This window comes from Onychomys torridus, chromosome 22 (genome assembly GCF_903995425.1).
Source record: "Onychomys torridus chromosome 22, mOncTor1.1, whole genome shotgun sequence".
Classification (NCBI taxonomy): Eukaryota; Metazoa; Chordata; class Mammalia; order Rodentia; family Cricetidae; genus Onychomys; species Onychomys torridus.
Genome location: NC_050464.1, coordinates 9,039,351 through 9,050,433, shown reverse-complemented (window position 1 = coordinate 9,050,433; position 11,083 = coordinate 9,039,351). Strand labels below are relative to the sequence as shown.

At 48.2% G+C, this 11,083-nt stretch overlaps 1 protein-coding gene across 2 annotated transcripts in view; it reads right to left on the bottom strand.

The window, feature by feature from the left end:
* Window positions 1-2,372: 2,372 nt before the first annotated feature.
* Window positions 2,373-11,083, bottom strand: part of Mmd2 (monocyte to macrophage differentiation associated 2) — a 46,028-nt gene continuing 37,317 nt past the window's right edge. The window contains exons 5-7 of one of the 2 annotated variants that reach the window (XM_036171856.1): window positions 9,129-9,230; window positions 7,431-7,500; window positions 2,373-3,892 (exon numbers count right to left, since the gene is read on the bottom strand). In XM_036171856.1, coding sequence (XP_036027749.1) covers window positions 3,689-3,892; window positions 7,431-7,500; window positions 9,129-9,230 — 376 coding nt within the window. In that variant the 3' untranslated portion in view covers window positions 2,373-3,688. Of the gene's footprint in view, window positions 3,893-6,313; window positions 6,420-7,430; window positions 7,501-9,128; window positions 9,231-11,083 lie in introns of those variants that run through there. The other variant, XM_036171857.1, reaches the window with a different exon arrangement.

Genomic DNA, 11,083 nt, shown 5'->3' with positions numbered 1-11,083 from the left:
ACACACTGCTGCTGTCTCCATGGCTCTTTGGGGCATGACAATAGCGGAGTACTGGCATCTTAGGTCCCAGCATGCTCTCTGCCCCCACACTCCTCCCATGGGAATCTCTTTTCCTGCTCCTGCTCCGATGCTCTGGTGATATGTGGTGACATCTGGACTCAGGGCTGGAGTGGAATTGGATCCTGGGAGACCCTCTTTCCTGAATGATGCTAGATGATGGGCAGTGTCTTGAAATGGAGCAAGGGAAGGAAGAGTAGCCAAGGCCTTTCAGGATGCTCCCAAATGTTACCCGTAGTTGAAATTTCACCATTAGTGATTTATTCCTTGGGCTAGAAATCCAGCACAGTCATCATCTTTATCAGAGCTCACTTTCCAGGTGGACAATTAACATAACTAATAGGACACAGGCTGATGCTGCATTTTAAATTACTGTGTGTATGTGTGTGTGTTGCATGAATTCTAAGTGGTCTTATAATAAAAGCCTGGAGCCAGATATTGGGGTAAATGCTGAAAGATCAGAGAGACAAAGGAACAAGCCACAGCCACTTCTCACCTCACCAACTCCACGAATCCTCAGACTGAATGTTCCTGAGTCCTCAGCCGAAAGGCTCTCTGGTTCCTGTCTCCTCACGCCTTATATGCCTTTCTCTGCTCAGCCATTTCACTTCCTATCTCAACCTTCCTAATGCTGGGATTAATGGTGCGTGTGCTTCCCAAATTCTGGGGTTAAAGGTGTGTACTACCAAGCTGAGTGGTGGTGGCGCACACCTTTAATCCCAACACTCGGGAGGCAGAGCCAGGTGGATCTCTGTGAGTTCGAGGCCAGCCTGGTCTACAGAGCGAGATCCAGGACAGGCACCACAACTACACTGAGAAACCCTGTCTCGAAAAACAAACAAAACAGAACAAAAAAAGGTGTGTACTACCACTGCCTGGCCTCTATGTTTAACTCTGTGGTTGGCTCTGTCCTCTGATCTTCAGGCAAGCTTTATTTCTTAGATTACAAATCTCTCTCTCTCTCTCTCTCTCTCTCTCTCTCTCTCTCTCTCTCTCTCTGTGTGTGTGTGTGTGTGTGTGTGTGTGTGTGTGTGTGTGTGTGTGTGTGAGACAGAAGATAGCTTACAGAAGTCCAGTCTCTCCTACTATGGGCCCCAGGAACTGAACTCAGGTCAGCAGGTTTAGCAGCAAGTACCTTCACTTCTGAGCCATCTCAGCAGCCCCACTGGATATTTATTACCCTTTTTCTTTCTTCATGCAACCCCATTTATGAATGTATGTATGTATGTATGTATCTTTATATGTGTGGGTGTTTTGCCTACATGTATGTCTGTGCCTCACATGCATGCCTAGTACCTGCAGAGGCCAGAAGACGCATCAGATCCCCTGAAATGGGAATTAGAGATGGTTGTGAGCTGCCATGTGGGTGCTGGGAATCAAACCCAGGTCCTCTGGAGGAAGTGCTCTTAACTGCTGAGCCATCTCTCCAGCCCCCTATAAGGCACTGTCTCATTTACTTTGTTTTATAGTTGGGGGCACCTGCCACAGAGGGCAGGAGATTGATGTAAACCCTTGCAGATGGGGAAGGCCAAATTTAATGACAATCTTAGCAAGACAGCCCTGGCCTCCAGGAGCTAGGTACCTGAGTGACAGACAGGGCTCTGAGCTGTGGTGCAGATAAGCACGAGGAATGAGGGGGTGCAGAGATAGCCTCAGAGTCACACAAAATCTACAGGCTCCTCAATGTGTATTTGGGCTTTGAAGGATGAGTAGGAGTTGGTAGGAGAGAGACAACATGTGGGGTAGCCATCTAGGGCCAACTCAAATCAAATGCTCAGCCCAGGGCCACAGGAGGTGGAGCTGCTTTCACCTCATGAGCTCCGCAAAGGCCATGTTGTCACTTTGAAGTGCCAAGTCAGTGTCCTGGCATCCATCACTGTTCCTGGGGCCCTCCTTGGTCCCCTTTAGCATCCTAGTGACAAAAGATTCTCTTGGTCTGACCAGTGCCACATCTGGGAGAGTTCCCACACAGCATTCCAGATGCCCCACCTCTTCCCCAATAGCCTCAGACCCAGGAGGAGGCCAGTTATGAGGGTCCCGGTCTGCAGTCAGCTGTCTCCACTGTGGTCTTCTTCTCTGAACCCTGACCCCCCAGTTGGAGGAAACATGGGGGAGTGGGGGAGATCCATGGGATAGCATTACCCAATATGGTTTCCAGGGGCTGGAGGTCCTGTTTACACACACACACACACACACACACACACACACACACACACACACACTCACACGTGTTCATACATGCACACAGCACTCATATGCACAGGCAGGCTAGACAAAACCAATCCCAAAGCTCACTGGCTCCAAAGCCATCTTTCTGAGGAATGCATAAACTTGATTTAATACTGGCTTTGACATATGGGATTCCAGGTGCTGAAGCCCTGAAATACCTTGGAATGTGCTAGAACAAAGTATAAGGCACCCTGTCTAGGCCCACCCTCGCCCACACCCATCTGGCCGGAAGTTGTTGCGTAAGACCTTGGATTTCCAGTAGCCTCTTCCAGAGATTCTGAGGTGTCAGTTCAGGTCAGGAGCATGGCCCGCAGCTCCAACACTCAGCCAGTGTCCAGGTGGCATCTTATGACGAGGCTAGCCCAGGAGTAGAGGTGGCTGAGGATAGGCCCCTGACAGCCATGTTCTTAGCTGGCTTGTCAACTTAGAGGTTGGGGACGCAGACATTCCATAAATTCTGATAGCTGAAGACCCTGCTCCTGGGCCTATCAGAGGGACCTCTGAAAGCCATCTAAGGAAACCAAGGGGAAAAAACAAAACAAAACAACAACAAAAAAAAAACCTGCTGAATGCAGCTTCATCCTTTCTCTGGGTTCTGTGAGATGGGAAGAAATAGCCAAGTAGCAGCATCCTCATAACAGCTCTCAGCTACTCCAGTGCCAAGGACCAGCCATGGTAGACCAGAGTGTTGGCAGCTGCTTGGAATGTATGCCTTGGTTTCCCTGAACTGCCTCCAAACATCCCACACCACTGTTTCCTTGAAGGTGGACAGGAGGGAATCCAAGGTAGTTGTGTCCAGAGATAAGCATGCTCCTCCATACAGTGGTTTCTAACGGCTCTGCTGTGATCCTATCTCTTAACACACCAGGCCAGCCAAGAAGTTCCATCATGAGCACAGAAGCAATTAGTAATGTCTGCATGGGGCACTATGTTGAATTCTACCTACCACTATGCAAATTCTGCAATTGATTGGTGATGTCCGAAATGGTCAGGAATATTCCCCATCTGTCATCTATAATGCTAGGTGACTTTCCCCTGCAGCAGAAAGGGAGGTTCTCAGGATCTTAAAAATTACTTCTCAAATGGTCATCCCCAATTTTGCCCTTTTCTGAAGATGTTAATGTTGGTTATAGTAAAAAAAAAAAAAAAAAGTCATTTGTCTAAAGTAGAAATACAGTACTGAATTAAATTCTTCTCCATGGAGACAACTAAATGTTTTCTTCCTTGCTGGAGACTCAAAAGGTGGTCTGGCTGTCACTGAAAGGGACCTTAGACCCTTAAAGAATTCCATCCAGGAAAAGGCAGGCAGACCTTGGCACTATGCTCTGGGTTAGAGTTCTCAGTTCACTTCCCAAGAGGCTTTGATCCCAAAGTCTAAATGACCCATGGAGTCTGGGTCATCTCATTTGGACACCTTGGTCTGCAGTGTGCTGGGCAGGTAGAGGTACCTCCAGATGGCATAGTAGTGGGTACCAGCACCAAATGCCACAAAGAGGTGCCAGATGGCATGGGCAAAGGGAATCCTCCCGTCACTCTTGAAGAACACCATACCCAAGCAGTAGAAGACCCCTCCTGTCATCAGCTCCCAGATGCCCTCAGTGTTGGGCTGTTGGAAGAAAAGGATTGGACACAAGTCAGAGGAAGAGCTAGTCATTTCCTGCCCCCCAAATGAAAAGATATGCAAGTTGTAAACAAGTCCGGAGTCCCCTAGGAAATCTCAACACTGTGGTATCCAATTTTCCCTTATTACTTCTCCAAATCTGCAATTGGCTGATGACTGTGAACTTGAACCCCAGAGACCCAGCACTTGGGAGAAGGCAAATGCAGCAGGATTAGAAATCCAAGGTCATGCCAGGTTACACGAGGCTCTGCCTCAACAAAACAAAGCCAAAATCTCAAAACCCCTACTTTCATAGGGTCACACAGCAGGTTCAAGAATGTCAGCTAAAAACTGAGACCCTGAAAAAGGGGTAGGGCTTGAGATTTGGCTGAATAGTAGAGCACTTGCCTAGAATGTGCAACACCCTGGGTTCAATCCCCATCATTGCATACACGTACCCACAGAGTCAGTTGATATACTCATATCATGGAATGTTATTTGTTACTTGGCCTTAAAAAAAAAAAAAAAAAAAAGATGACTTCTGACCCAAGCCACAGTGTGGAGGAGCTCAAAGGACACAACGCTAAGTAAAATAAGTCAGGCATGAAAGGACAGCTACCATAAAACGTGACTGTCCCAAAGGAGCCAAGTCCACAGACAGAAGGGGCCTGCCATGGGATAGGCATAGGAAGCATGTTGTACAAACCTATCCTCCCAGCCAAACTGCTGCCATCTTCAGGAGGTTTAGCCTGCTCACCAAAGATCATCACAGCTGGGCTTGTTGAATACTGACATCCCTTCTTGGAAAGAGAGGGCCAAGGAGAGTCATGGTAGACTCCACTGAGTATCCAGCCATCCCTCCCAATTTGTCCCTAATTGCACATGGCCTTGAGGTCTCTGAGAAGGGCTAGGGGCTATAGGTGGGGAATATGGGAGGGAACTCCATCTACACAGCCATGGGGAGTCATCAAGCATGGTGGGTGCAATCTTCCAGTGCGGCTGCTTGAAAGTCAGAGGGGTAGATGTTTATATCTTCTCAGGGGAAGGAATTTTAGCCATAGAGAAGAGGGATTCTTTCTCTCTCCTGACCAAAAGGTAACATGTCCGGACCTCACCTGTTGGTGGTACATAGGCCCTGGCTGAAGGCTGAGGGCCTGGCCTCGTCCATATTGAGGCGGTGGGGTCACTAAAAGGCTGGTTCAAGAGACAGCGTCCCCGGTCCCTCAGCCGGGGGCAGATCCACCACATTATGCCCAAGGACCTGGGTGGACCTCTCTCCCTCCCTCCTTCTCTCCCTCCCTCCCTCCCTTCCTCCCTCTCTCTCTCCCTCCCTCCTTCTCTCCCTCCCTCCCTCCCTCCCTCCCTCCCTCTCTCTCTCTCCTTCTCTCTCTCTCTCTGAGTGTGTGTGTATGTGTGTGTGTATATGTGTGTGTGGTGTGGTGTGGTGTGTGGTACGTGTGCACAAATGTAGAGGTCAGAAGTCCACCTCAAGCACTGTTCCTCAGGACACCATCCACTTTTGGTTTTGTTTTCGAGACAGGGTTTCTCTGTATAGCCTTAGCTGTCCTGGAACTTGCTCTGTAAAACCAGGCTGGCCTCAAATATGGAGATCTGGAGATCCACCTGTCTCTGCCTCTCAAGTGCTGGGATTATAAACCCCCAGCACCTGACCACCCACCTTGTTTTTATGAGACAGGGTCTCTCACTAGCCTGGGCTCATCAGTAAGGCTATACTGGTTGGCCAGCAAGTTCAGAAATCCTTCCCAGTGAAGGGATTACAAGGGCATGCCTCATGCCCAGTCTTTTTAAAAAGCTATTTATTTGTTTGTTTGTTTGTTTGTTTATGTGTGTGTGTGTGTGTGTGCGCGCGCGCGCGCCCAAAGAGGCCAGAAGAGGACACTAGACCCCCTAAGCTGGAATTACAGGTGTTTGTGAGCCGCCTAACCTGGGTGCCTAACCATCTTTAGGTGAGTCGGGTTCTACTATCCCTGTCTTTCTGCACTTTGAACAGCCACGAAACAAAGTCTCTTGCAAACTGGGCAAGTGGCACCTGCCTGCAACCCCAGGACTGAGCAGGCAGAGGAAGAAGGGGTTCAAGGCCAGCCTGAGCTACAGAGCAGGATTCTGTCTCGTGCACAACACAAATTAAAACAGAAAAAAAGAACTGGACATGAGGAATGTTGTTCAGCCTTGAAAAAGCCACACTATTTTACATAATAAGTTTGAGGTTAGCCTGGACTACAAAAGACCCTCTCAAAAAAAAAAAAAGTCTCTTGGAAATATTTTTAAGATTTTATTTATTTATTTATTATGTATACAGTGTTCTGCCTGCATATATGTTTGCAGGCCAGAAAAGGGCACCAGACCTCATTACAGATGGTTGTGAACCACCATGTGGTTGCTGGGAATTGAACTCAGGACCTCTGTAAGACCAGCCAGTGCTCTTAACCTCTGAGCCATCTCTCCAGCCCCTCTCTTGGAAATCTTAAAGATCCTGTGTGGTGCTTAATTTTAACCTTCAACTCGACACAATCTAGAATTACCAGAGAAGAGAGTCACAAGAAAATGTCTAGATCACGTTGTTTGGTGGGTCTGTCTGTAGGAGATTGTCTTGATTATTATAACTGACGTCTGAAGATGAGGCCTAAAAATGGGCAGCACCAGTCTCTGGATTTGAGTCCTGGACTGTATGACAGTAGAAATGGTGAGCTAATAGGCACACACTCACTCCTCTCTGCTCTTGAATGTGGATGTCACTAGTTGCTTCAAGCTCCCTGCCTGGGCTTCCCCGCAATGATGGACTGTAACCTGCAAGTGTGATCCAAACAAACCCTTTCTTTTCTAAACCGTTTTAAAAAATTATTTCATTTTTAGTTATGTGTATGTATATGGGAGGGAGGGTGTATGTCCCATTTCTGTGCAGTACCTACAGAGGCCAGAAGAGGGCATCAGATTGCCTGAAGTTAAAAGTGTTTGTGTTTGTAAGCCGCCTGACATAAGTACTGGGAACCAAACTCGGGTTGGCTTGCAGGGACAAGAAGTGCTCTTAAGCACTGAGCCATCTCTCCAGTCCAGCCCTGCTATTTGTCACGCGACAAAACATGATTCTAGAACATTTTGCATGGTATTGTGAATAGCTCTAAGGTATCTCATCAAACACACACACACACACACACACACACACACACACACACCTCAAGAGTATTGTCGCTGTATGTTAACCCCATAGTAGTCAAAACACCCAGTGTTTCTCAGCAGGTACCATGTGCCAGGCACCATGGGTCAGTGCCTTGCCTGAGCTGTCTAGTCACCTTCATAGGATATGAAGACCTAACCTCAGACTTAGGTACAAGGGAAGCTGCGGTTCCCAGGTGAGTTCTCCCTGTTCTCTGTCCCTTTAGGTAAGCACACAGACCTACTCAGCCTCGGTTTCCCCTGCTGCCAGAGGAGAGGGCTTGACTGATAGTCTCAAGAGGCAGGTCCAGCTCACACATGTGTTCCTTCCAGAAGATAGGTGTCCTCACCTGGGGCAAGTGGGACTTACCATGGAGAGGATGACCAAGGCAGGGAAAAAGCCCATCACCACATAGCAGAGCAGCTCCACAAGCTTGTACCTGGGAAGACAAATCATGTGGTCTCAGGACAAGCTTCCAAAGAGGGACCGAGCACACAAGTTTCTGTCACTGAAGACCAGCACAGCGGAAAGAGGAGATTCTCTCTGTGTGGAACTCCTCTTTTTATATTCTGCCCAGCCACATCAATGGGTAATGGGAGTCGTGTGACCTTGGGCAAATCATATTACAAGGCCCTTGGCTTCTCTGAGCCTGTTTCTGGGCTTCTAAAGTTTACACTGTAGGTAGAACATGGGTTGCAAGTTTAAGCACAGCAAGTACATGGATATCGCCAGTGTGTGGCCTATGGCAGACATTACTAATTAATCCCGGCATCTTCTCCCACGGGACCCAAGCACCCATTCTCAGTTGTGCTGAATTGCTGGATGAACTGAGCCCTATGCCATTCTGGATTGTTTGTCTCCTGGAGGCCCTGTGGGCTCGTGGTTGTAGGGCTTGGTTATTTTCTGTTGCTTCCCTGGCTTCTCTCTCCTCCACATTTGATGACTGTCATTCCAGTCCCATAGCAGGAAAAAAAAAAGGTTTCATGGTGACTTCTTAAAGCCTTTCCCCATTACCTGATAACACAGTTTAGGGAAGGCAGGTGACATGTGACCTAGGTCACTTAGTGGGTCAAGTAACCTATGATGTCATGAAAAGGGATCTAGAGAGGATAGTGTGCTGGGTCGATGGCTCAGCAGTTCGGAGCATCTGTAGTTCGAATCCCAGCACCCACAACAGGCAGCTCATAACCACCTACAACTCCAGCTCTAGGGGATCTGACACCCTCTTCTGGCCTCCTTGGGTACCCACACACATACGTACATATACATGCACACAGACACACATACTTGAAGTAAAATTTTTTGATGTGTGTGTGATGCATGGGTGTGCAGATGCACAGATATGTGAGGTGTGAGCACATATGTATGGAAGCCAGAGAGTAGCCTCAAGTGTCATTTCACAGGTGCTATCCACCTTGAGAAGGGGGTCTCTTACTGATGGGGATCTTGCCAACTGAAGTGAGACAGCTGACCAGCAAGTCCCAGGGATCCTCCTGTTTCTGCCTCCTCAGCAGAGGGACAGCGGGCACACCACTGTGCCCAGCTTTTAAAGTGTGTCCCAGGCATCAAATTCAGTACTTCATGCTTGGACAACAGGAACTTCACCAACAGGGCCATCTCCCCAACACCCACTATGAATTTCTTTTTTAAAAAAACATTCAGGGCCCAGGGAGATGGCTTCACTAGTAAAGGGCTTTCTGTATAAGTATGAAGACCCGAGTTCAGATCCCCACACCCACATAAAAGCCAGGCATGATCACACACATCTGCAACCTCATTTTCGGATGGGAGACAGAAGGATCTCTAGAGCTCATTGGCCAGCATTAAACTCTGGCCCCTACACATACACACACACACACACACACACACACACACACACACACACACACACAGCTTTAGATATGCCCCTATGGGCCATGGGACCTGGTATACAGCCATGGTCCTCAACGGTAGGATACAGGCATTTTGGGGTCATTGTGTGGGCTCACCTGCTTGAGGCTGCTGAGCAGGTGGTACTGAAGAATTAAGGAACAACTCACCAATGTGAGTCCCCCAGCCCTGACTTACCGTTCATGGAAGAAAAAGACATAAATAGTACCAGTGGAGGCCATGATCCAGACCAGCCAGCGCATGTGGGAGGCCCAGGGGCCCAGCTCCCGGAGGTTCAGCCTGGGAGAGAGAAAGCCAAGGGCAGAGCCTGAGGGGGCCACCAAGGACAATCACTACGTGGCCAGCCTGTCACAGGAAGCTGACCCTAGGGCAGCCCAGTCCCCAATGGCTGCCCAGGTAGGACAAGGACTCTCCCCACGGAGGGGCAGAATGCTGCACAAACTGGATTGGCAAAGTTGGAATGTCGTCCCAGCACTCAGGAGGCTGAGGCAGGAGAGTCACCAGTTCCAGGCCAGTATGAGTGACACACCAGGCCAAAGCTAGCCTAATGGCTGGAAGACTTGTCAGTAAAATGCCAGTCACTCAAGCATGAGGACGTGAGTTCAGATCCCCAGAACCTACATAGTCCCTGGTGATGCGGAGGTCGAGACAGGAGGATTCCTGTGGTTTCAGTCAACCTAGCTGAATAGTGAGTACCAGATTCAGTAAGAGACCCTGTCTCAAAAAATAAGGTGGAGATCAAACAAGAGAGATACCAGACCTTCACATGACCTTTGTCCTTCACATGAGTGTATATACACATGTTCATGTGCACATGTTCACAAGAACATGCATATACACACACACACACACCTTCTATAATATATATATATATATACCTTCTATTGGTTCTGTTTCTCTAGAGAACCCTGATGCACCGCCATACCCAGCTGTTGTAATTTTATACAATATTTTGAGTACAGCTAGGCAGTGGTGGCGCATGCCTTTAATCCCAGCAATCAGGAGGCAGAGCCAAGTGGATCTCTGTGAGTTCGAGGCCAGCCTGGACTACAGAGTGAGTTCCAGGACAGGCTCCAAAGCTACAGAGAAACCCTGTTTCAACAAAACAAAACAAAACACAATGTTTTGAGTACATCTGTAGGTTTTAAATTTTTTTAAACATTTATTTTGTGTGTGTGTGTGTGTGTGTGTGTGTGTGTGTGTGTGTGTGTGTGTCCATATGCCATGGCACATGTGTGGAGAGCAGAGGACAAGTCTGGGGGGTTGATTCTCTTCTACTGTGTGGTTTCTGGGGCAAGAACTCAGGTTTTCCTTAGAAGTCAGGGCTCCTCTGCAGGCACCTTTTAAAAATCTGCTAAGTCAACTTTTTTGTTTGTTTGTTTGTTTGTTTGTTTGTTTGTTTGAGACAGGGTCTTTCTATGTATCTCTGGCTGTCCTGGAACTCACTCAGTAGACCAGGCTGGCCTCAAACTCAGAGATCTACCTGCCTCTGCCTCCTGAGTGCTGGGATTAACGACATCCCCTGCTCCTGGCTAAATCATCCTTTTTTTCTTTCCTTTTTATTTCTTTAAATTTCTTTCATTTTACATACCAACCACAGTTCCCTAAGTCATCTGAAAGGCCCTATCGGTGGTCATTTTAAAAAAGAAGGACAGACTGAACCAAGGTGGTGAAATCCCCAGAAGCTATTAGTAGATGTCGGAGTCGGGAGAGCAGAGGAGAAGAGCAAGCTTGAGTTTGGAGAATTACGAGTCTTTGCTGTGCCAGCCGTGGTGGTACACACCTTTAGCCCCAGCACTGGGGAGGCAGACACAGATGGGATCCAGCCTGGTCTACCTAGTGAATTGCAGGCCATCCAGGGTTACACAGTGAGACCCATCTTCAGAGGGGAGGGGAGGAGAGACAGAAGCAGAGAGATTTGTTGCTCTTGCTGAGAACCTGGGTTCAAGTCCAAGCACCCACATTAGCCACCTGTCACTCCAGTTCAAAGGAACCTGACCCTTTCTTCTGGCCTCCACGGGTACCTGTATGTATATGGTACACATACACACCATGTCTCACACAGACACACAATTAAAAATAAGTAAACACCCATAGGATCATACATGTCTGTCTGTAAACAAACGTATGTG